Source organism: Semicossyphus pulcher, unplaced genomic scaffold (assembly GCF_022749685.1).
Source record: "Semicossyphus pulcher isolate SPU_LCO1_2020_fin unplaced genomic scaffold, fSemPul1.0.p SCAF_1, whole genome shotgun sequence".
NCBI classification, from domain to species: Eukaryota; Metazoa; Chordata; class Actinopteri; order Labriformes; family Labridae; genus Semicossyphus; species Semicossyphus pulcher.
In genome coordinates, this window is record NW_027211603.1 from 36266062 (window position 1) to 36293543 (window position 27482).

General features: G+C 40.6%; 1 protein-coding gene across 1 annotated transcript in view; it reads right to left on the reverse strand.

Annotated features, from left to right (window-relative positions):
• Nucleotides 1-13591, reverse strand: part of LOC138591281 (mucin-2-like) — a 152326-nt gene extending 138735 nt beyond the window's left edge. Inside the window, exons 1-2 of the mRNA XM_069661861.1 lie at nt 13516-13591; nt 12766-13021 (exon numbers count right to left, since the gene is read on the reverse strand). Coding sequence (XP_069517962.1) covers nt 12766-13021; nt 13516-13591 — 332 coding nt within the window. The remainder of the gene's footprint in view (nt 1-12765; nt 13022-13515) is intronic.
• Nucleotides 13592-27482: the final 13891 nt, after the last annotated feature.

Consider the following 27482-nt stretch of genomic DNA (forward strand, 5'->3'; position numbering starts at 1 on the left):
TGGCAAACAAAACAGTAAAATCAAAGCACTGGAAGCAATTACAATGTTCAGTTAAAAGTGAAAAAAATGTAGAAAAACACAGGAATAAAATATTAACCAAACACTATATAATTTGGAACAATACAATGTCAAAGACTGACTTTATTGTTCTTGAACTGGATTCTGCTTCTTGAACTGGATTCTTCTCCTGAACTGAATTCTTCTCCTGAACTGGATACTTCTCTCTGGGCTGGAAATGTATAGGCAAGACTGATGGCTCTATGACAATTTGTGCTGACTTCTTACGGCCAATAACTGCAATGTGCATGAAATCTAGATTTACCTTTACTCATAAAACAAAAAAAAAGCCCTGCTTGCTTTTCTACCTTTTGCTTAGTGAGTAAAAATAAAAGTTTGCTGTTAAACAATTAAACAACAGCCCACATAAACAAAAATATACAAACTATCACTGCTGTGCCGCCATATTGCATCCCACCAAAAAGGAGACGGGGGCTCAGCTGATCTCAGGAAGGCTACACTGCCACCAATTAATCAGGCGGAACAACCAGATTCAAGTGAGGGACTTTTTTTTCTGTTCTGTGTTAGATGAGCAAAATTACTCATTTTGAGTAATATTTCACTAGTCGAGTAGGTCGTTATATAATGAGTACTCAAGTACTTGTTCCCATCCCTGTTGAAGAATATTAACAACTACTAAGCCCTTACCTCTGAATAAATTCCAGTGATGTGTCTGCCTCTTCTGTAAATTCAATGTTGAACACATAGTATGACCCAAAGAAAAAAAGGGAAAAAAAGCAGAATAACATAAAAACAGCATAAAATGTGGCATGCAATACTGACAGACATAACTTTAGATCACCCTCAAACCATGCTATAGACGTCACTACGATATCAGCAGCTGTTGCAATAGCTGATTTAACACTTGATATTTATAAAACGTCCATGTTATTAAGCTTATCACATTCATACCACAGAATCTAGTGCAACTCAGTGTAATATCCGGAGGTAGCTGGTGATATTTTCTGTAGAATCAGTAAACGAGAAACACTCATTACTGCTAGTGTGAGGGCAAGACTCAATATATGTGCAAATCTTTGTGAGAGCTCAGATATTAGTTTTTATATGTTTTCATAAACATGACCTACCCTTGACACCAGTTGATTTCATGTAAATGTGATCCTACAGGGTATACCCATAGAGTATTCTGTATCAAATACTCACAAAGAAAGTACTCCTGACAAAGAGTTTAACTCACAAGCTTTCACCGTGAACTCCAAAAGACTAAACGTAGTCTATCTCTGTTCCAGGGGAAAAAAGAGGGTCCATGCTTCTACAACAGCTGAACATTATCAAAAGTTCTGTTTAAAAAGCTCAAACTCATCATGCTTATCCAGGTCTCCAGTACTTTGTCCTATGCTCAGGACTACTAAAACAAGTGCATGTTAAGCTTTTTAAAAATCTGCCTCGAGCTCAGATGAGGCAGATTTTGAAAAACATTAAGGGCCCTATTTAGAAGGCGCACAGTAAGCGCACACCGCTAAGTGATTAAGGGCGTGTCTGATGTACTTTTGCTAGTTAGGCGGCGCACAATCTGGGCGCAAACCGTGGCACGAGGCGCAAAGAGGTTGGTTTAATTCCCTGGATTATTCATTGCCGTGTTTTCTGCATAACATGAATCAAACCAATCAGCGCGTCAGCTGTCATTCCCTTTGAGAGCCCGGTGCGCCTGCAGGCAGGCGTGTTGCTATTTTCATGGCAGATTTCATCTTATATAAACCGGACCCTGACCGGCATATTCAACTTATTTCTTTCCACTGTGTCCTTGAACACGCAAAAAAAACCATAGGTTACTGTATGATTCATGCCGAAGCACAGATTTTTTTTTTTTTTTGATTTTTATTTATTTATTTATTCGAACAGGTTAAAAGAAAACAAAATAAAATATACAATGTGCTTTGGCAGAAAAACAATTAAAAAGACAGCTCTATAACAACATAGAAAATCATACCTTGTTCGAAAGGGTGTAGGATGAAGTTAATAAAACTTATCTAGTCCTACCCCTTTATTGTTGTGTTTATATAATTAAATCAGTCAGAGCATGTGTAGGAAAACAGAGCAGAAGAAAAGAAAGAAGAAAAAAAAGAAAATATATCAGAAAAAAGGGCAAATTGCACATTGTTATAAATTCTGATGATTGATGTTAAAGCCACTGAAACGATCCCACTGATCAGCAGAAACGAAAATGAAAAGAGGCATGCTGTGTACATTTACACACGAGGCACGCAGCATTAATTATTTAAATCTCCAGACGGACAGGATGTTATGTTTTTTAAAGTTCTGTGTGCTGACATCAAAGAAAGGTCGGTTATAAGTGTTTATTTACTTATTGTTGCTGCTGGATCACATGGCTGTGTTGTCCCCTGCGTGCGTGATTGGCACTGGACATTGTTTTAATATCTGTGGGCACAATTGTCGGTGCTACTGGTAGTTATGTTTGTATATGGTAATTAATTTACCTCCAAATTGTATGTGTGTGTGTGTCTTGGTTTCTATTGGGTAATAGAGAGTGTGCTTCTGTATGCGCATTACGGAGAGCTTTGTGTCGGTCTTGATAGTTTTTGGCCTGTGCGTGGCTCGAGCAGGAGTCTCCCTGAGGAGAAGTGTGTGTGGAGGCAGCGGTGAGCTTCTCCATGTTTTCCTGCAATTTTCAGCAGATCGGTAACAAACTGAAAGCAGTATCATTATTTAAGGAGATGAGGGAAAGAAAACCTTGCAGTCTGTCCCTTAAACGACGTTTTTTTACTGTATCTGAAAACACACTGCTTTTTCCTTATGAATAGAAGAGCTGCTGTGCATCCCTCTGTGACAAGCAGACTTGTGTTGTAAACTCGCCGATGTATGTCTATAATGCACCCTCTAAGTAGCAAAGACAGATTGCGCCATAGACTTTAGACCAGGTTTTTGTTGGTCTAAGGCGCAGTCGCTTTCTGCATCCTCCAAATAGCACTGCACCACCTGTTTGCCTGACCACACCTCATATCAAAGCCAACACGCCCACTGGTGTGAATGATGGCGCAAGATCGCTTGCTACTTACTAGGGCTGTCAAAGTTAATGTGTTAATGCAAAGCAAAGTGATCAGATTAAAGTAGTTTGTGAATTAAAACGTGAATCAAGGTGAAGAAGAGAGAACAATTAAACTGTGGAAGGAAAATAAGCATCTAGAAAGAGGGTAATCCAGACTGAGTAAGTCTACATGTGATGTGCTTCTCACAGAAATCATAGATATATGCGATGATTGCCATGTTATGCTTTCAGCATATTTTTCGAGCATGCATTACCTTTGAGATTATTCTGTATAATATTCTGGACAGTATTTGTAATTGTTTTGGAATGTTGCAATAATAATAAACGTACATTTGCATAAAGGAAGCATATTTGTTCATTCCCATGTTGATAAAAGGATTCAATACTTCAAAAAAATATCTCTTTAAGGTACATTTACAACAGGAAAAAATGTGCGATTAGTTTTGCGATTAAGCACGAGTTAACTATGGACAACCATGTGATTAATCTCGATTAAATATTTTAATCGATTGACAGCCCTACTATTTACACAATGTGGGCACTGGGTGTGAAAATGACGGCAGCGACGGGTGGAAGATAGCAATGACACTTGTGCTGCGCACTTTGGCGTTTTGCGCCGGGTGGACGATAGGGCCAAAACAAGCAGAAGTGAAATGTACTTGTTTTAGTACACATTTGTGTGTTTGGGAAGTCCTATGCATACCACTGGATACTGGAGACTTGGATTACACAGCATAGGGGGTTTGAGCTTTTTAAACAGATCTCTTGATAGCGTTTTACTGTATAGATGAAGTAACCCTTTTAGTCAGCGTGTGTTGTGTATTGTCTAGTGCTGGGATCTTACAGAGCTTGATGTGTCTTGGACTGCTAGGTAGGGAAATCTGGGCCTCAGTGTCTGCCCAGGTAGAAGTTTACTCCAACACAAAATAAACAGAAAACACTATTAGAAAGTACCATATTCATAAAGCAAGAAATCAAAGAGATGTTGTGGCAAGACTGTGCATACTGTCTTTACTGCAGCTCCTCAGCCTAAAAAAAAGAGCCAAATGGTGCAAAAAAGAATCTGTAAGACTTAAAAATTGGAATGCTAAAAATCTTAATGCAGTGGAACTTGTTATGTTTCCACGAGTTGGTAAAGAGACCCCTGTATGCTTCAGTTAAGCTAGCAAAAATCTATCCAACTTAGCTGTTGCAGTCTGCCCTGCGATGAAGCTCAGAAAACACATGATCCTATCAAAAAAAGTCTTACCTGTTAATTAATTCTGTTCCGCCTTGGCCCGCTCCAGTATTTGGTACCCATGGTTCACTGTAGCTAGCAAGAGAAACATGGAGTGACAAACTTCAATAAATGCAACTAACATTAGCTAGCTAGCGGACCAACACACACGCATACACCTCCAATTCCAATATAACATTTATCCAGTAACGTTACTCTGAACTGAGGACATCATCAAGTATAACAAAAAATAACAAAATCTATTAAAATTTTATGTGCCAATTTTGGTAATATGAATTCTAGCTTACTCTGTGTGTCTCTCCCGGCGCACTCTTTAGGTGATACACACACAGATAACCTTACATGAGAAAACTGGGCTAAATTAACGTTCAGGTGCAAAATAATAAGCTAAATTAACGTTACCTTGCTGAAGTGAAAGGCTGAAGAAAGTGTGGGATCTTGTCTGGAAGCTCTTGCAATAAAATTGTGGAGAATAGCAGGCGGCCATCAGCATACTCTCAACATTATGGAGGTGTAAAGAAGTCGAGTCCTCCTCTGTCTGTGTGATAACAAAACTAGAAAACTGAAACTAAATGCTTTGTTGGAATTATTACAAAATGTACCATATATTATTATTATTATTATTATTATTATAGTATATTTACTGTAGAATTCACCCGCCAATGAATTTTGACCATGATGCTTTGCATATCTACAGCAACAAGCTGTATACAGGTTCTTCAGTAAGCATTTGTTCATTATACAGTAATAATGCTGTGAAAACTACAGAAATGGAGAACAGGAGTGACCGCATAGCCCCTCCCCCACGTGTGCAATCCCACGTGGGGGATTGGCCACACTGCACTGTTACTCCAAAGTTGTAGAAGACATGGCTGCTCTAGGATCGGTTATTCACCATTATATGTAGGAGCCAGAATCGTCAGGAGGTATCACAATGATAAGTTGAAATCTTGACGACTTGACCACAAGCTAGTGGAAGAAGGCAGCCTGAGGTGAATGACGGTGAATGATGATGTTTGACGTAGAAACCTGCAGCTGTTCTGAATGGCCCATTTCAGAGGCTACCTTTTTAAAAAAATTCTGGAAAAACACGGAATTATGCAGTCTTGACTTTTTCACTGTGAACAATAAACACCAAAAAAGGGGAAATCCATGCAAAATATGAGGATATCTATTTAAAAGATAAAGCCCTTTTAAAAGATGTCACTGATTTTGCAGCTTTATCTCCTCAGGCAGGTCTTTCCAAAGTCAAAACCAATGTGGGGAAGCTAGAATTGGGTTGTTGTGATGTCATTTATTAGAACCAGTAAAAAGCCGAGCTGCTGAGAGAGTGCTTTTTTGGTTAATACTGGAAAGGAGGGAGTTACATAAATGTAGTCTGCAGAAAGTCTGATTGAGAGAGTGTTAGTTATATTCTAATGTGTAATTGGAGGATGAATGACTGTGCGACTTTTTTGATGTGTTTTAAAAGTAAGATGACAACATTACCGCCCTGAATGCTAGCTCTGCTGCCAGCCTTATCAACAAAAAAAATGCCTTCAGGAACTTTGTGGGAAAAAATTAAAGGCTGCACATAGTTGATTTTACATGGGATATGATTTTGGATAAAAAAGTACAAGGATAGAGGCTCAAAACTGCTAAAAAACGTTTTCTCACTGGCATGTAAATTACAGTCGGGTTGGTGATTAGTTGCCTTATATACTTGACTTTTTTTGTAAATAAGATTGAAAACATCTTACACATCTTTAGAGAGACATAAGTAAAATGACTGGGGGAAAATTGGGAGGGGGAAGTGATAGAGTTCAAAAGTTTGATTGAGTCGTCTTTTCATATCATTGAATAATTGAATTTCAAATTCGTAAGTACTAAATTACCATCTTTCATCACATTTGTTTTATGTCTCACATTGGGAATGCCTACAGCTTGACCTCTGATGTTGGCACTACTACGTTCCACCAGCCAGGATTGGCTAGGGAGGAGACCCTCCCCTTATGAAAGGGGTTGACACTACTCTGCCAGTCATTCAAAAACCTCTCCTTGCTACAAGCAGAGGTCTGAAAACTCAGTCACCAGAAGCTTTATCCACAGTCTGCTCAGTTATCCGAGAGTTTACCCTCAAACTAGCCTGTTGCCAAAAAGTAGTTTTAGCTACTAGCCAAAGTAAGTGGCAACACTTACTGGTAGCCAAACCACAACAAGGTAGTTATACTCCCAGACGAACGTTTCATGAAAGTAACAATACTTGTATTCTGCCCAGAAGGTGCCACAGTCCCTGTTCTTTCTATCTCCTACCTACACCAAGTTGATGATGACTCTTTACTGTTACTGTTGGGCAGGGTTGCAAAACCCCAAACCTCAATGGCAGCCATGCACGGACAGGGATTCGTCTTCCCTGACATTGGACTTGGATTTTGAGCTTAGTAGCGGCACATACTAACACGTCCTACGAGTCCAACAGCCTGAAATGCAAGCTGAGATTTCCTGCCGATTCTCCTTGATTTACGGGAGAAACTCGCTGTCTCTTGGTGATACAAATCCTACACACTCAAGCATGGAGCTGCCTGCCATAGGATTTTCTGTCAGGGAATGGAGAAACACGATGCCCGCAACATGCCCCGTCTGCCCATCTCAACCCAAAGACATCTCTGTCATCACTGGGTCCAACACTTCCATCCAAAGTGGGCCGCTTCCAATCCAGCGTGGCAGATACAGCATAAATAGATGCTGCGCATTTGGATCTGGGCCCTCAATGCCACATCTCTCCTGATGGCATGTAAATCCTTCACCAAGGCAACAGTGCAGCCACCTTCCATTTCCAGAATCCCTAGGCTAAAGCCCAAACCTCAAGCAGCTCTCAATGCATATGTTGCGAAGTCTCTCCTGTCCCTAAATGGCGGCATCTGGTGGACAGGACAGTTACTACAAGTGACTCCAATAATTGCCTTGATTGAGGGAAATTGCCAACAGGTGTGCTTTCAGCCCCTTATATAAGGCTTTTACTCAGAGCTGCATCTCTGTTCACTCTGTTCACCATAAAGCCATGCATTCCTGAAACAGTAATGTTCATTTGTTTTTTTTATTTTTTTATTTAATATTTTTGCATTTTAAACACAGTGAAGAGACAACCCATATTAATATTCATATTAATTAAATCTAGGTCATTCTCCAGCCACCTCCTTTAAGAAGCAAGCTGGATTTCGTTTCTTCCAATTGAGGAGTATTAATCTTTTAACTGAGAGGCAGCCCAGTGTCCAAAGGCATACAATAATGGGACTGGTTATATTATCAGGCTTTTTGCCAAGAATTCTTTCACAGCAGGACAGTCCCATAAAAAATGAATTTAACAACCACGAGCACCACAATTATGCCAACATAGCTCAGAGGCATTAAGAGACATCTTGGCTAGTCTAACTGGAATCACATAAGCTCTACATAAAATCTTATATTGAATAATCTTACATCTGACACATTTAGATATATGTATGCCTGACCTCCATATAAAAGCCCACTGTGACATAGAAAGGGATATATTAAGTTATTTTTCCCAGGCTAACTGAATTGGAGTACAGGCCTTGTGGGCATCCAAAAACAACAAGCTATAAATATTAGAAACTGTGCCTTGCGACGAAATTGCATTTAAAAAGATCTGCTCCTGTCCATGGCAAGAGGCAGGCTCTTCACCCTACACACCTCAGTTAAAACAATGAAAAACTACATTAAACCATTGTTGGAAAACAGTTTTCATAGGATAGTTTTAGTCTCGTTTTAGTCAATAAAAAGTCACTACATATTAGATATTACTTTTAGTCAAAACATTTTCAAGTAGCCTAATACAGGTTCAATCTGGAATAAAGCATCGTCCTTTCATTAAATATTTCCTGATTATGTTCTCCACAGGTAATACAGACTCACCGGCCACTTTATTAGGTACGCTTGGTTAACTGCTCGTTAATGCAAATATCTAATCAGCCAATCACATGGCAGCAACTCAATGCATTTAGGCATGTAGACATGGCCAAGACGATCTGCTGAAGTTCAAACCAAGCATCAGAATGGGGAAGAAATGTGATTTAAGTGACTTTGAACGTGGCATGGTTGTAGGTGCCAGACGGGCTGGTCTGAGTATTTCAGAAACTGCTGATCTACTAGGATTTTCACACACAACCATCTCTAGGGTTTACAGAGAATGGTCCGAAAAAGAGAAAATATCCAGTCAGCGGCAGTTCTCACAGCAAAAATGCCTTGTTGATGGCAGAGATCAGAGGAGAATGGCCGGTTCAAGCTGATTAAAAGGCAACAGTAACTCAAATAACAGAGGTATGCAGAATCGCATCTCTGAAGCTGAATCTGAATCTTTCTAGAACATTCACTTCAACTGGTATCAGCAAAGTCTGGTTGCTCTTAATTTTTCTGATTCTTTACTTTATTTTTGTTGTTGTATTTTTTGTCATATTTTGTCAACTACTGATGGATTTTTCTGTGGGGTTGCTGGTGCAAAGATGAAGGCTTGGAAATGGAGATATAAGCCCTTTCTGCCATCAGTCATCATGGGAAATGTCAACTCTCTGCCCCACAAAAGTGATGAGCTGGAGATATTGGTGAAGACTCAGAGAGTATACCGTGAGTGCAGTTTTCTGAAAGCTGGTTGAATCAAACCTGACTGGATTTACACAGTTTGTTAATTTTCCTACCAGAGAAAATAAAACCCTTGATCTGCTTTATGCCAATGTCAAAGAAGCTTACAGAGCTACTGCCTTACCACCACTGGGCAGGTCAGATCACAACTTGGTTTATCTGCAGACCTGTTACAAACCTTGTGTGCTGAGGCAGCCTGCAACCACACTCACAGTCAGGAAATGGACACCTGAGGCTAGTGAGGCTCTAAGGGACTGCTTTGAATGCACAGATTGTAATGTGCTGCTGGAAACAGATGAGAACAGTATGAACATTGATGGGTTGACAGGTAGATTGTTTTACTGAGTACATCAGCTCCTGTAGAGACACAGTCATAACTACAAAGACTGTACGCTGTTTCCCCAATAACAAACCCTGGGTCACAAGTGACATAAAGGCAATGTGACAAAGAACGGCTGAAAGAGGTGTGACGTGAGTTGAAGAGGAGACTGAAGATAGCAAAGGTGGAATACAAAAAGAAAATAGAGAGGAGTTTACAACACAGCAACATCTGTGAGGTGTGGACAAGAATCAATACCATCTCTGGCTACAACAAAATGAAAAGACAGCCAGTAGTGGGTGATGTGGAAAGAGCCGATGAACTCAACCAGTTCTTCAACAGGTTTGACACTGCAGCTACACCCACTTCCACTGCTACTCCTCCTTCTCCTACATATGTGTACATCTCCACTGCTGCAGCTACTCCCCTTCTCACACCTGTGCCTCCACCTTTGTCTATCACAGAGACAGGTGTGAGGTTGGAGCTTGCGAGACTTTGCTCTGGGAAGGCAGCTGGCCCAGATGGTGTGTGTCCAAGGCTGCTTAAAGACTGTGCTGCCCAACTGTGTCAACCTTTCCACAGGATCTTCAATCTGAGTCTACAGCTTGGGCGGCTGCCAGCTCTGTGGAAAACATCCTGTATTGTACCGGTACCAAAAATTAAATATCTGGCTGAACTAAATGCCTACAGACCTGTGGCCCTTACTTCGCACATCATGAAAACCCTAGAGCGGATAATTCTACGTCTACTGAGGCTTGAGGTCAAAGACAAACTCGATTCCCTGCAGTTCTCATACAAAGAACACATTGGAGTAAGTGATGCTGTCCTCTTCATGCTTCACCGCACCCTATCTTATCTGGACGAATCTGGCACTTATGTGAGAATCATGTTCTTTGATTTTTCAAGCGCATTCAACACAATCCAACCTATCAGAGATGGGAGTGGATCCTTCCTGTTTTCCTGGATCACTGGTTACCTGACAAAAAGGCCACAGGGGACTGTCCTGGCTCCATTCCTGTTCACATTGTATACAGCGGACTTCAAATAAAACTCTGAGTCCTGCCACATCCAGAAATACTCGGAAGACACTGCTGCTGTGGCATGTATCAGGAATGGACAGGAATCAGAAAATAGGGATCTGATAAAAGCCTTCAGTGACTGGAGTCCCAATAACTTCCTCCTACTGAACACCTCAAAGACAGAGATGATAATAGATTTCCGCAGGTCCAAGCCCCCTCTTCAGCCAGTAAACACTTGTGGGGTGGACATTGAGGTGGTGCCAACCTATAAATATCTCGGCATACACCTGGATAACAAGTTGGACTGGTCCTTTAACACAGACACACTCTACAAAAAGGGGCAAAGCCGCCTCTTTTTCTTAAGGAGGCTCAGATCTCTAGACATCTCTAGACAACCCACAGCCACCAGACTTTTTAATTCTTTGGTAAATGGTAGATGAGATGCCAGACAATTGAATTTCCCTTTGGGGATCAATAAAGTTATTATTATTAGGGCCCAAGCACCGACGGGTGCGAGGACCCTATTGGATCTGCTGTTTTTTTTTCTTTTTCATATTATTCTTTTTCGTCCAAAATGAATCGAATATTTGGTGGCTTTCACATGCCCCAAAACTCACGAAAGTGGGTACGCACATCAAAAGTGGCGAAAATTTACATTTGATAAGGGTCTCGCACATAAGTTGAGCAAAATGGCTCCATAGCGCCCCCTAAAAATTGTAATAAAGGACTCCCCATAGAGGTTACTTTCACATAGGTGTATGAAATTTGGTATGCATATTAAATAGGCTAAGATGCACAAAAAAATATTTTGCACCCATGCCTCAAATCCAACAGGAAGTCAGCCATTTTGCTTGGAATTTCAAAATATAGCCTATTTTTGCCCATTTACAGGGTGCGTACTTGTACGAACTCCTCCTAGAGACTTCCTCCCATCCTTTTCAAATTCGTCAATGTATTGACAAGACATTGGAGATTAGATTAAGTTATCAAAAGCTTGAGTTTTTGAGAATGGGTGTGGCCTGGACTGGGGCTCAAAGTCTGATGTTTTTTTTGGCAGAATGCCAAACACAGAGAATCACTGCAACTCCCATACACAATGTTCTATCTTCTTCATATTTCACATCTATGACAAGAGTCCCAGTCTGAGGACAATTACATGAAAATGTTTCCCATCAGACCTATCGTCCCCGACTGGAAACAGGAAGTGACATGTTTCACTCTACAAGCCCCTCCTATCTATATGTTAATTTTGCATACAAATAGCACCACCTACTGTTACGTCCCAGTACTAACTCCCATATACAATGTTGAATCAGCTGCAAATTTCACATGTACGATAACAGTCTCTGCCCGAACAGGTCTACATATTAATCTTTCACTCATACTTAGAGCGCCGCCTACTGGTAACAGCCAGTAATGACTCTCACATACAATGTTCAATCAGCTTCAAATTTCACATATATGAAGCCAGTCCTGACCTGAATGTTTCAATTTTTCAATCAGACTCATAGCACCACCTACTGGTAAGTGTCAATAGTAGCTCTCATAAACAATACTCAATCAGCATCAAATTTTACATGCATGATTATAGTCTCGGCCTGAACAGATCTCCATAGGAATTTGGGTCATACTGATGGGGCCACCTAGTGGTGCACAGCCTCGGCTGCAGCCAATGCTGTGGCTCATGCAGACCATGCTGCTGCAGCACGCCCCAAGGCTGCTTTGCACACCGCAGCCGCAACACAGCCCAACGTGGCCACGGGTGCGAGGGCCCGCTTGTGGCCTTAAGTGTTATTGTTATTGATATTGAACACACAACACGTTGAACCTTGAAGCAGGCTACAGCAGCAGAAGAAGACCACACTTGGTGCCCCTTCTGTCAGCTAAGAACAGGAAACTGAGGCTACAATTTGCATGGGCTCACCAAAATTGGACAGTAGAAGATTGGAAAAATGTTGCCTTGTCTAATGAGTTTCCATTTCGGCTGCGACGTTCAGATGGTCAGGTCAGAATTTTGCATAAACAACATGAAAGCATTTATCCATCCTGCCTTGTACCAATGGCTCAAGCTGTTGAGGTGGAGTGAAGGTGTGGGGGATATTTTCTTGGCACACTTTGGGCCCCTTAGTTCCAACTGGGGGGGAGCTGTGGCTCACTGGTAATGTTGGTCGTCTTTCAATCAGAAGGTTTCCGGTCACTGAATACGTTGTATATATTTATCATCGCTAATTGCATTTCAAGTGGACCTTTGTGTATTGTGCAATTTCCTCTCTTTCAAGAACTTAATTTTGTTGTGATGTTAAAACCAGTGAGATATATGAAAGACCCAAAAATTTATTTTTATTAGTTAATTTTTTTTGTCCAACTCCTGTTTTTACACAGTAAACTTTCATGCTCAATCGGTCTAAGACTAACTAAAGCACAAACCACATGAGGTAAAGTGTAGTCACAAGGTTTAAACTGAACTTACGTTATGCCATCGATCGCCACAGTATTGTTGGACAGCTCCACAACGACACCTTCCAGCTTCATGATGATTTTGCTGACGGTGGGGGTGTTGTTGAATGTTGGGCGTCTCAATTGGATATTGAAATTCTCATAGGGTGCTTCACACTGCGAGGCCAGGACATGGTTACAGCTGGATGGCAGCTTGAAGAATTCTCCATCAAAGGTCTTCCAGTTATAATGTCCCCAAGTTGAGCACACTTGATCGATGTGAGCATCCACTGAAACAACAACATTATCACAATATTAGCAGTTTATTGATCATTCAATCAAAAGACAATTATTTTTGATGAGTATTTTAATAATAATTGTAGTAATTTTTATGTAATCATGTCAAACATTAGCTTGTTCTACTACTGTGAGGATTTGCTTTTCTTTTATGAATCAATGAGTCTTTGGATTGGATCAGGATTTTTCACATTTTACTTATTATAGACTATATGACTGATCAATTAATTGTCAAAATAATTGGCCAATAATGAAAGTCATTTTTATTTCCAGTCTGACCCTTACCTTAAATGTAGGCGTTAAAGTGTGTCAATTACATTACAGTACCCCAAGAGTATCTCAAGCCATTTTACAGAGGATCATTTCTGTATCAAAACAAGGTAAGTTTAAGTTTTCTTTCCTCCAGCACACACGAACATGAACTTTTGTTCAAAGAACAACAACTAGTCTTCCTCTGTGTGACATGTTCCATTAGGTGTTAGCTTACCAGTATTAGGGAGAGAGCCGTAAAACAGCGTCAGGTAGATGAGCCATAAAGTGGATTGGAGTTCTGTGGTCCCCATGTTGGTCCTGAGGACTGACACTCTATGAAAGACTCACCTGAAGGATGTCATTTTATATCCTTCCAGTCAAGGTGGAGCTACACCACTTCCTTTAGGTAAGAGGGAGGGTAAGAGGAAGCTTTATAATCTATCCCTCCGTTATTACTTTAACATATTCTGTGTGGTTGGACTGTGACATTTGCACGATAAATTAGTAAATGACAATGTTCACAAAGTTATTGCTTGTTTGCTCAGCAAACATGTCCTCATCTCCATCACTGTATAAAGCAGCGTTTTTACCATACACGCCTCTAATGAACTATCTTTTATAATCAATACAAACATCTTTATTTGCAAGCTCTTTGAGTTATGTGTCAGTATTTTGAATGAAACAGAAGAAGGCAGAATATGGCCGAAAATTATTTCAACATGCATGTGATGAGTGAAATGGCTTGCTCTGGAGTCACGCATTTTAAGGTTAACCAGATCCTAGTTTATGTTAAAATAAAATAAAATACAGATTTTAATGAAAAGCCTCTTTAAGGTATTATTGTATTGTGTGTATATGTATGTGTTTTTGTGTATGTGTGAGAGAGAGAGAGAGAGAGTGTGTGTACTCGCGTACCTATCCAATAGTGGACCTTGGCGCTGTTACACACTCACCAAGAGGGGACAAGTCTGTCTAAATTTTTGTGAATGTGTTTTTCTAATGTGTTGTTATAAGCAGTAATTTACTTTATTTTCCCAGTCTACCTATGTATTTCAATGAAAATGCTTACCGCCCCCTAAAGACAGCTGACCGTGAACCCCTCTTCAAGGTCCACTTTCCAAAGTCCAGTCAGGGCGAGTGCACAGCCAAGCCAGTCAAAGCTGATGCAACCTTCAGTATGTTTATGTTGCACACTTGGACACAAAAAAGACTTCCAGGCATGCATGTTTTTGTTTTTGTAATATTTTTACTCCACTCTCTGGAAATACAGAAACACAGGCACATCAGCTCATCATGGCTGCATATTACCGGACATCTCGCTTTACTGAATGACGCTTATGCTTCACACTCTCGCTCACTCAAACATAAGGCAATAAACGTTTGCTTGAACTGTAGTTCTCACTAATACTTTGACAATATTCATCACACTCACACAGTTAATATTAAAGCAGGGCACATGTGGATACGTTACTGACTTCCTAACTAGCAAACACGGCAGGTGTGGCACTTCAAAAAGAATCATTTAGCTTGCAAAACTGACTTATTTGCAACAACAGTCCTCAGTTTCTCTCACACACTCAATATACATTCGTGTCGCTACTTTTATACATGGTTTCATCACTTTTTCTCACCTGGAAATACAGAAACACAAGCACATCAGCTCATCGTGGATGCATATTACCGGACATCTCAGTCTACTGAATGACGTATATGCAACGTACATCCTAAAGACTCCTAAGCTGCCCAGAAGTGCCTGTGTGAGCCTTACTCATTCTAACCACAAATAAACCTACTGAAATATTACTAATGCTTTTGTACATGAATATAAATCTCATTCTGATAAAACAAATAGATATACAAAATAACAAAAATTAAACATGAGGTCGGAGGGTGCCCAGTGTCTTAACATCACCATGGGTCCCACATTTACCAATACAAATTTTTATTGCAGACACAAAACTTTGCAAATGTAAAATTAACATAAATGTTTAAAGGTTAGAACAATGTATAAAATATAAAACAAAATAATCACAATTAAACATTTTGGTATTTGCACTCGAATATGATACATTCTTTTGTCATGGATGATGTAGTGACATTTGTTTTTGTTGCTGCACAGGTTACGTACATGATTTGATGGACCTCATCTTTGCTCAGCTCTTCCTGAATCCTGCACCTTTCAGAAAAGAAGTTTTGGAGATCCCCATCCCGGAAGACCTGTGTGCCCAGTTTGAGATGCTAGCCAAGGAGGAATCTTTGTACCATGTTTATTGTTCGTATGTGTAGAAAAGTCTCTGTTTTGAAAATGAAGACATAATTTGTCAATACCTTAGATAACTGTCAATTCTTGTACCACGGTATACCGCTGCAACCCTATAATTGTACAGTGTGTGTAATACATGCCATTTCTTTTTCAGTGACTGCATCTGGGTTTTGTCTGACGCACCTGTCACTAATAGACTTCACTGTATTTTTTCTACATAGTGCAATAACATAACACAAACATTTATTTTACTCACATTTATTGACATGTACAGTATAGTAGGTCATGTTGGCTATATCATTATTTGTCAAATCAAAACATGAATTGAATTCAGTAGAGATACTAACAGCTCTAAACCTCTGAGCCGTAAAGGCCCATAGTCAGCTCTGTATGTTCTTTGTATTGTGTAGAGAAAAAATGTTTAAACAGGCTCCAGACCAGGATGATGGACCACGCAGGTGGGTGGTTTCTGCAGCTGATTTATTTTTCTTGTCACCTAATGAATGAAAAGGGATAATTAAGTGTCTTTTGCAAACTGTAAAAACATTATACTGGCAAATCCATTAACTCATTTGGCTATATTACCTGTGGGGTCTCCATGCAGCACGTTTTCATGTTCTATGGGCATTGTTGAACAATTCCCACATAAGCACCGATTGGAGTAGGCTACTGGATAAAATAATGTAGAACATAAACAATGATGTTGTCAAATTCAAAGCTGGTCACATGCACTCTGATGTACAGGGGGGATGACTAGTAGGCCATCTTGAATAGATTATAAAGTATGTTCGATATCAAACTGTTTAGCTACGGCTGAATAACTCTGGCACGAGTGACGACAGGAATACTTGTATCCCCTGAAGATTGTTTCTTCAATTTACAACTAACGTTACATATTCTCTGTGTGTGTCTCTATGTTTTTTTTTATTGCTGGCCAATACAGTGACTATTGTAAGTTATTTCATGGAATAACATTACAGTAATGTCAGAGTAGCCTGCAGAAAGCTACAGTCAAGCTCAACGGCATCGGTGAACGTCTGGTTAAAAATAAAATTAGCCAAACAAATTCCTTGTATAGTGACCAAAAAACACACTGACAAAGTGTGGTCAGCAGTTAACACAATGCCGTTTTGACAAGATGACAGTTAAAACTTTCGCCTATTTGCTAGCCACTAATATAGCCGAGGCTGAAATTTCAACCTACCACTCATTGACATCCTGCTGTAACCGTTTCTTGCAACACTTCAACAGCTGCCTCCTCCTGTTCGGGATCAGATTCGGGATCAAACATGCAGGTTAGGGCAAGTGGTTTGCCAGGAGTGCCGCCATGTTTGCTGTGTTTTCTGCGTCGACGACCTCCCCGAAGCCCAAGCAATCAGGCAGCCAATCAGAGCAGCGCCTCATTAACATATCATCCTTGTCCACTGAAAACAGTGCACAGTTAACGCAGGCAGAAACTGGAAGGACGGAGAGCTCTCTCAGAGCCTGGATGTGTATGGTTGTTTTTTTTTAACAGAATTCACAACCTTGTTTTCAAGACCCCTTGGGTGTGTTTTAAAAAAGCTGTGTGCTTTTATCGATCAAGCGGTGCAGTAGCAGCCACAAAAGCTACATTTTCCTGCAATAAAATTGCAGCACAGTGGAGCTTTCTACTGCAGTCCAAAATAAAACATGACTCCACAACATACGCAGACATGTATGTGCAACTGACAGACCGTATTATGGTGACATCACTCATTAATCCTTTAGCCGATGCCTGTAATATTTGGCAGGGCAATACAGACGAGCTGGAGTTTACTTGACATAGAGTTACAAGTGACACAAGTGCAAGTGATTCCCGAATAAGATAACATAACAAATGCCAACTAAGTTAACCATCAGGGAAGAGGTGCAGAATATATCAGGTAGCAGTAGATAAATTGAAAGTTAGATTAGGGGAGATTTGGGTAAGATGAGCCAGCGGGTAAATTGACCCACCTCCATATATTGGCACACATAATTTCTTCTCTTCATCTGGCTCTGATGGAGAGATACATATGGGAGAAGTGCTTAGTATTATTAGTATGTCAAAACAAATTTATCTCTGTCAAAAAGTTGTGTTTGTTGATTTAGTTAGTTTAAAGAACAAATAACTTTTTCCAAATGGTGGCTAAGGGATAATTTGAGCCCAGTGATGTGGGGTAAATTTAGAATCAGAATCTGGGTTTATTGCGAAGTAGGTTTGCACATACAAGGAATTTGTTTTGGGGATTTTGGTGCAGAACAGAAATTGAGCCGGTTGTAAACTATCATCAGGCAATGAAGTTAAGTTGCTGTAGTTGGACAAATGACTTATTTATGGAAACTATAGCTAATAATTTTAGTACAGAGTGGTCCAAATGAAAACAAAAAATAGCATCGACTTTAGCTACTTTTGCTATGTTGCTGTAGCTTAGCTCGCAACATTTCCGGGCTTAGGGCTTTCTCTGCACTGAAGCTTAATTTATGTAGAGTAACGTTTAGCTTAGCTCACCACATTTCACAAGTAGCTTGCTCAACACTTTTTTTGTAGGTATTGGTTCAAATGAGTTGGCATTCGCTTGTGGGTTTTAAAATACATTTAAAAACACTTGAAAATAACTCACAAATGGACATGCATACTTTATGGCTGACCCTGGTTTGTATTTGTGGATGAACACATGCATGCATGACATGTGTGACAATGTGTTGTCATAGAAAATCACTTTTCTATGCTCAGAAATAGATAAAGGCTTTAGAGTCAGGTTGTTAGCCAGGTGAAATAAATCTGCTATCTAAACTAGAAGCATGCCTTAACGACTTAAAGATCAGGGCCCGTATTCATAAAGCTTCTTGGTTTAAAGAGTTGCTCCCACTGACGGAATTCCAAGAAAATTCTTAGAATTGTGACGTTTTCTAAGAATTTCCCCTTAAAGTTAAGACCAGATCATGGTAAAGATAAAAGTTATTCACAAAGCATCTCAGCCCTTAAGAGAGCTTAGGAGTAGTGAGGAGGACTTTTAAGAGGCTTAAGAGTTTCTTAAGCAGAGGAGAAAATGGCTGAAAGACGGAACGTTAGGAGAAATGTTCTCCAACCAATGAACTACAGTAAGCTAATTAAACGTTACAGATTGGACCGTGCAGGGATCATGTTTGTTGTGTATCTTCTTAGAGATGCGCTCACATCTCCCACCATACGCAACAATGCAATATCGCCAGAAATGAGAAGTGATCACCACATTAAGGTATTTGGCAACAGGGAAAATGCAACAGTGCAGCAGTGATGACCTTGGTCTTTCGCAACGTGATTTGTTTTTTTTCCATTGGATGTTCACACCCTGCAGGCTCACAAAAGGGCATTCATGGGCATAGCGGGCTTCCCCGGTGTTATGGGTGTCATTGATGGGAGACACGTCTGCATTATAGCGGCATCTGAAAATGAAGACGTGTTTATAAACGGAAAGGAAAAGTTACCACAGCATCAATGTGCAAATTGTATTCAGTGCAAACTATTACATTTCAGACATTGTTGCAAAATGGCCAGGGTCAACTGTCCGAGAGTGGACTGAAACAGCTATTTGAAGGACATCATGTGCCTGCCGGTTGCCACTTGTTAGGAGACAATGGCTACCCATGCAAACCATGGCTCCTAACACTGTACCTCCGTCCAGACCAGGGACCACAGCTGAATTACAGCAGGTGACCCAAACAGTAGGCTGTGGCATAGATTTATTTTGCATGGAAAATTTAAAGAGCATGTTCCACTATCTTAGTAGGTTAAATATTTCCTTCAAAAAGTGCCATGTAGGCTATCAAAAAATATTCATATTATTTTCAGTTGCTTTGAATTTAATGCTGTTGATGTTTGTATCAATTTATAGGGCCCATAAAACACGGGCATTAGTGGAGCGCGGTATTGGCCAACTGAAGAGACGCTTTCATGTTCTACATGGAGAGTTGCGGCTGATGCCATCTAAGGTCTGCAAAGTCATCACAGCCTGTGCGATTCTTCACAACACCTGCAAGGCTAAACACATCCCAGAGCCTCTCCAGGGGCATGGTGACAATGAAGACGAGGATGATGGTGATGATGTTGAAGATATTCACCCTCCACAGGGAGGGACATGGCTCAGAATGGGCTTCCTTACAGAGTCCAATTTACAAATTTGCATTTTAGGCAAGTTACAGTCCATGTAATATAAAAACTGGTGGCTGTATTGAACAAACATACTAAACAGTTTTACTAGGCGTACATTAGAAAACGTGTTGTTAGACACATGACACATGTTACACATAAAGACACACAAATGCATAATTTCTATTTGTCATGTAATTTATTTTTAAGGAGATACATTTTTAATTTGTAGTACTCCTCTTTTAAATTTTTCACTTTTTTTGCTGTCTGAGGACGTCCACTTCAAGTGCCAAATTCGTGTCCTGCAGGCATGGTGCTGGAGCGGTAGCTGAGGACAGGCTCAACTGAGACGCTTCGGACTGAGGGTCGTAAAACTGGGGGTGTGATGGCTCAATGCTGCAGAAGAGGGGACAATACTGTATTTAGTTGTTTCTTTCTTATTTTTGATTTAGATTTTTGAGTAAGCGTCCACCGTGATAATGAGCATGCGAGAAATGTGAGAAATTGCTTAAATAAAAATTGTTATTGATATTCTGTTTACCGGCAGATTGATCTATGAAAGCTTGTCCTACCTTTGTTGTATTTGCATCATTGAGCTGTCAATGCCTTTCTGCAGCCCAGTGATGGTAACTTCAGACTGTCCCAGGACATTAAACACAGTTTCAGCTACTTGAGAGAGCTGTTTAGCAGGTGGTCCACCCCCTAAAAAATATCCAGTATGGGCATAATTCAATTATGTATTTAAGTTCACAACTGCCAGAAGTTGTAAGTAAGTGGTAGGCTACGGCAATCGCCTGTGCGTACAGACTCCCATTTGTGTGCTGCAATCTCCCCTCTTGCCTTAGATTGCAACACATGCCATCGATTTTCACACTCCTCACTTGTGCACACAACCAGAGGAAATGAGGCATTTATGTGGTGTGCTATTTCTTCCCATGCTTGCCTCTTGGCTTTGGTTGTAATCCCAGGGCCAAATTTACCCCGTAAAACAGCTTCACGCTAATCAAATAGTTGAGCTAAGAGTAAAACACTGTTCTTCTGTCCAGTTTGGTTTTCTCGTTTTTCTTTCCATGACGGTGTCTGTTATGGTTTCTTTATGAAAGATTTTAATGCCAGCCAACCCCGCTTCTTTTATAGGCTTGCCAACAATCGCAGAAATTGATGCAAGCTGAGCCAAGTTCCCCTCGTTCCTATCAATTAGATTCATTACCAGCGTGGTAAATAAATGTGATGAAATAAATATAGATATCACACTGTGAAGAGGCTACTGCGCAAATGAGCATGTGTTTTCAAACATTCTGTAGGCTGTATACATTAAAGTATGACAATTTGTTGAACAGAGATGTTCATAGTGTTTATAATTAAACACTGTCTGGCTAGATTCTATGATTAGGCTGATCTATTTCACTATCCTTCAGGCCCATTTTTGCAAAGAGAGCTTTTTTCTTTATTTTTTGGATTCAACCAATCACAGCTTCTGAAAGAATGTGTCATACCTCGCAAAGGGGTCAACCATGCCTCCACACTAAGATAAAAGTTTCTGTCTCTTCCTTGCTCAGAGTTGCTCCGAGAGTGTTCCTAAATCACTCCTAAGCTAGGACTCCTTGCTAGAGGTTTTAAAGCTAAGTTAGGAGCTCTCTGAGAGTACTTTCAGAATGTTTGTGAATAAGGGCCATGGTAACTAGAAAGTTTCTGCTACTTAATTCAGAGACACTGAAGTTATTGTGCTCGGCCCCAAACACCTCAGAGATTCTTTCTCTAATGATATAGCTGCCCTAGATGGCATCAGCCTGGCATCCAACACTACTGTTAGGAATCTGGGAGTTCTGTTGGATCAGGATATGTCCTTCATCTCCCACATAAAACAAATATAAAGGACAGCCTTCTTTCATCTTCGCAACAAAAATCACATCTTGTCTCAAAACGATGCAGAAAAACTAGTCCATGCATTCGTTACTTCCAGGCTGGATTATTGTAATTTGTTACTATCAGGCTGCCCTAATAAGTCACTAAAAACTCTGCAGCTGGTACAAAATGCTGCAGCACGTGTGCTGACAAGAACTAGGAAGAGAGATCACATCTCTCCTGTATTAGCCTCTCTGCACTGGCTTCCTGTAAAATCTAGAATAGAATTTAAAATCCTTCTTCTTACTTACAAAGCTCTTAATGGTCAGGCACCATCATATCTTAAAGAGCTCATAGTGCCGTATTACCCCTCTAGAACATTGCGCTCCCAGGATGCAGGCCTGCTTGTGGTACCTAAAGTCTCTCAGAGTAGTATGGGAGGTAGAGCCTTCAATTATCAGGCCCCCCTCCTCTGGAATAATCTACCAGTCAGGGTCCGGGGGGCAGACACAGATTAGGCTTAAAACATTCCTCTTTGATAAAGCTTATAGTTAGGGCTGGCTCAGGCTTGGACCAGCCCATAGTTATTTTCTGTCAGGCTTAGACTGCAGGGGGATCTGACACACCGAGCTACAGTCTCTTTCTCTCCCACTTTCTCTATATGCATTTATGTTATATTAATGCATCCTATTAACTCTGTATCTTCTGGTCACATTAACATTACTAACCATATATCTTTCTGGGGGGTTTTGAGCTCCCTTGTCTTGTAGGTTCCTGGGAATATTTGCTGCAGACCACCTGCTGCTGTGGACCTGCTCGACTGCAACCACTATTGATATCAGTCTTCCCCATAGTATCATTATTATAGTTGCTAATTCTAATAATACACCTGTTGACTTGAATAGTTACAATTATTATTATCAGACTTTAACCATTACTATACTGTTCTTGCTAATTTTACACATGTGTACTATTATTATTGGCTTTGTAACCATAAGTATTATCTGTTGATGCTGTTGTTGATGATGTAAGAATAACATATGTGGCCCGCTCAAAATCAGTCGGATGTCACAACAGCTCATTACGAGATAAACGTGGATTCATGTCATCATATCAATTTTTGGTCATTTTAGGGTTTTGTCTGATTTTAAATAAAGTCTTGGCTTTCATAATATGTAACTCCTCTCATAATCAAATTCAGTCGATAAATATTTTTTTGAAGCTTCTAAAGATGAAATGGTAAATGGTAAATGGACTGTAATTTGGGGTTCAGTGTCTTGCCCAAGGACACTTCGACATGTAGCCTGAGAGAGCTAGGGATCGAACCTCCGACCTTCCGATTGAAAGACGACCAACTCTTCCACTAAGCCACAGCCGCCCCATGAAGGTGAGAATGCAGTAGCCAGCGGCACTCTGGCTCCACTTTTCTCCACTACTCCTCCCTCCCACTTACTACAGGTGTCCCTGAAAACATGAATGAATGACACACACAAAAACAAACACACACACACGGCATTCCTTTCGCGCGAACTTCCATCACAATAGACAAAAAATATATATTTGTCATCCGTTAGCTTAATTAGCATAATAGATCGCCTATGATCATTGGATTCCCATGAACTAGAAATTTCTAGATTAGCCTATAAAACAGCAACAGTATGAGAGGGGCAGCCCCTGATGATCAATGGGTTAAACTAATCAGTGACTATTTTTAGACAGCACTGGCTGAAGTTCCGACTCTGATTCAGAGTCAGACGTGATTGACACTGATGACAGCCCTCAGAACACAGATGCTGAAGCTGATGAGGAAACGAGGACCAATCTCTTTAAAAGATCCGGTGTCTGCAGCCAGTGAAGGGCATTATGTGAGTGAGGATAGTGCCCAAGAAATAGATTACGCCTGTGCATGGCTACAGGTGTAGCTGGATTTAATAACGGAGTTCCCTGCTATACACTTTTCACACCTGAGGAAACAGTTAGACGGCAAAAACAGATGAACGATTTTTATTTAAATATTGTTTACGGGATAGAAAGAGACACATACAACTAAACCTGTGGTAACGATATGCGAGGTGTGTGTGTGTGTAGTCTGTATGAGTTTATGTTAGAAAAAGTGGACCTAAAAGTCAGGCTCACATGCCATCTAAAACTTCAAATTGGCTTATATACTTAATTTCATTTGTAAAGGGTGTGTGTGTGTGTGTGTGTGTGCATGCGTGTGCGTGCACGCACACACAGACAATATGTGTGGGGTGTGTCTGTTAATTGACATGCAATGTGCCTTTTTAATACTGATGCGCGTGCACATGAGCATGTGTGTTCATGTGACTCTGATGGTGCATGTGGTCATGTGCATGGGCTTGTGTACATACAAGCGTGTGAAAAACATGACCATAGTATTGTAGCTTACTCATGTACATTTGTGTCGCTAACTCCCGACAACAACATTCCCCATTCCCTTCACTTCCGCTCCCTCCCCTGGGCACATCCGCGACTTTCAACCAATAAGGGAACGCTATCCCACACAACTTACAGACACTGGTTGCATTAACTGTCCGTCAGAACTATGATGCATTTATTGCACTCTGCACTCAATACATGTCACTCATTTGAACTGAACAGCAAAACACCTTCTTACAATCAAACATGAATATTTCACCCAGTCCGTTACAGTAAAGTCAAGATATGTTTTGTAACTCAAAATTGTATGTTGTGTGCATGTGTGTGTGTGTGCACGCACGTGTGTATGCGCCGGCATGCGTGAGTCAGCTTTGTTAGTATACTGTGTCTGGAGGGTGGACAGTAGAGTATTCGTGTATGTGTTTGTGAAAACATAACTAGATAAATTTGTTTTATGTTTCATGATTCATTTGAATAAATACCTAAAAATGTATTGCAAACTTTAAAGGCTTTTTTCTCAAAGTCATGACTCGGTGACAGTCATTATTTAATGTGACGTTTTTTGCTTAATATTTGGAGTACAAAAAAAATAATGATATCATTGGAAAGCTAAGAATCCCCTCTTTCAAACAATGAAATGTGTATATGGGTCAAGTGACCATCAATCAATCAATCAATCAATCAAATTTTATTTGTATAGCGCCAAATCATAACCAGGGTTATCTCGAGACACTTTACAGAAAGAGCAGGTCTAGACCGACTCTTTGTTAAGTTATTTAAAGAGAGGCCCAACATGAATCCACCATGAGTAGCACTTAGCAATTCGGCACATTGGCAAGGAAAAACTTCCTTTTAACAGGCAGAAACCTAGAGCAGAACCAGACTCATGTTGAACAGCCATCTGCCTCGACTGGATGGGCCGAAAATGGGATAGAAGGAGATGCAGGATAGAGACAGGCAAAGAGAGCAACAACAACATATGTTCTTGTTACCACAACAACATATGTCCTTGTTACATGAACAACAACAGACACATACTTATGGTTACAATGCCAATAATAGTGGTAGACTAGGGTGAAGATTGGCTAAATAAATAAATAAATAAATAAATTAGCGAGAGAAGCAGAGTAATGATAACAGTTGAAGTCAACAGGTCTACTATTAACATTAGCAGCAACAATAATGATACTATGGGGAAGGCTGATGTTAGTAGTTGTTGCAGTCGAGCAGGTCCACAGCAGCAGGTGGTCTGCAGCAACGATCCTCACGAACCTTCAAGACAAGGGAGCACAAGAACTCCCGGGAAGATATGTGGTTAGTAATGTTAATGGGACCAGAAGATACAGAGTTAATGAGCTGCATTAATATGACAGAGAGAGAGAGAGAGAGAGAGAGAGAGAGAGAGAGAGAGAGAGAGAGAGAGAGAGAGAGAGAGAGGAAGAGAGAGAGAAAGAGAGAGAGAGAGAGAGAGAGAGAGTCAGAGAGTCAGAGAGAGAGAGAGTCAGAGAGTCAGAGAGAGAGAGAGAGAGAAGCTTGGTGTGTCAGATCCCCCCGGCAGTCTAAACCTATAGCAGCATAACTATGGGCTAGTCCAAGCCTGAGCCAGCCCTAACTATAAGCTTTGTCAAAGAGGAAAGTTTTAAGTCTACTCTTAAAAGAAGAGAGGGTGTCTGCCTCCCGGACCTTGACTGGTAGATTGTTCCAGAGGAGGGGGGCCTGGTAATTGAAGGCTCTACCTCCAACACTACTCTTAGACACTTTAGGTACCACAAGCAGGCCTGCATCCTGGGAGCGCAATGTTCTAGAGGGGTAATATGGCACTATGAGCTCTTTAAGATATGATGGTGCCAGACCATTAAGAGCTTTGTAAGTAAGAAGAAGGATTTTAAATTCTATTCTAGATTTTACAGGAAGCCAGTGCAGAGAGGCTCATACAGGAGAGATGTGATCTCTCTTCCTAGTTCTTGTCAGCACACGTGCTGCAGCATTTTGTACCAGCTGCAGAGTTTTTAGTGACTTATTAGGGCAGCCTGATAGTAACGAGTTACAATAATCCAACCTGGAAGTAACGAATGCATGGACTAGTTTTTCTGCATCGTTTTGAGACAAGATGTGTCTGATTTTTGCTATGTTGCGAAGATGAAAGAAGGCTGTCCTTGATATTTGTTTTATGTGGGAGATGAAGGACATATCCTGATCAAATAGAACTCCCAGATTCCTAACAGTAGTGCTGGATGCCAGGCTGATGCCATCTAGGGCAGCTATATCATTAGAGAAAGAGTCTCTAAGGTGTTTTGGGCCGAGCACAATAACTTCAGTTTTGTCTGAATTAAGTAGCAGAAAGTTTCTAGTCATCCAGATCTTTATGTCCTTAAGGCATGCTTCTAGTTTAGATAGCTGATTGGTTTCGTCTGGCTTTATAGATAAGTATAATTGAGTATCATCTGTCAGACCCAGAGGAAGCATATATAAGGTAAAAAGAATCGGTCCGAGCACAGAACCTTGTGGAACTCCATGACTAACTTTGGTTTGCATAGAGGACACATCATGAACATTAACAAACTGAGATCGATCTGATAGATAAGATTTAAACCAACTTAGTGCAGATCCTGTAATGCCAATTAAATGTTCTAATCTCTGTAACAGGATGTGATGGTCTATCGTGTCGAAAGCGGCACTAAGATCTAACAGGATGATTAGACCAAAATGAAAGAGCAGGGGTCCGTTTCACAAAGCAGGTTCAACAAACTGTGAGTCTAACCCTGAACTCTGAGTTGATCTACCCTGAGATAGGAAACTCTGAATTTTTCGGTTCCAGAACAGCTGATTTGAGTTAGTTTGATCAACTCAGAACAGTTTCACCTGGAGTTAAGCGCATGCACCACAACTATAAAAAGACAGCATCAATGGAGTCCCGATTCCACGAGTCACCATGGAAACGGGGAAGGGGAGGGCTGCGTTTTTCACCCCACTAGAATTGGACATCTTAATGCGCTCATACGGCGAGTTTGAACATGTTTTCAGAAAGAAGTGCAACACCACTGCAGCTGCAAAAGAGAGGGAGACGGCGTGGGAGAACATTGCTGCTTGGATCAGTGCGTAAGTTTAAATGTAGCCCTTTGCAATCACAATAATATTACAGATGAAAACTGCTTCAATGGCCTATTAATTTATTTCATTTAGGTGCAATCCCACGGGGGAGCACTTGGCAGCAGCTTAAGATGAAATATAAAAACATTGTTCAAACAGGTAAGACCTCGGCATAATCTCATGGGGGTACCTCATTTTGATCATGTTTTACATTGTAAAGTAAATATTAAGTGGCTGTTTGACTGTGCAGTTGTTTTATCCCCAACATAATGCTGTTTTCACACACATAAATGTCTTTTCATCTATATCATGTTCTGTTAAATAATTAAGCCTATTTAAACTAACACAGACTTCTACTCAGCCAACAGAAAGAAGGCACATGCCCGTAAAACGGGTGGTGGCCCAGCACCGCCACCTCTAACGGAGGCAGAGAAGCTGGCCCTAAGCCAGAATTTTAGAAGGCCAGTGGCTG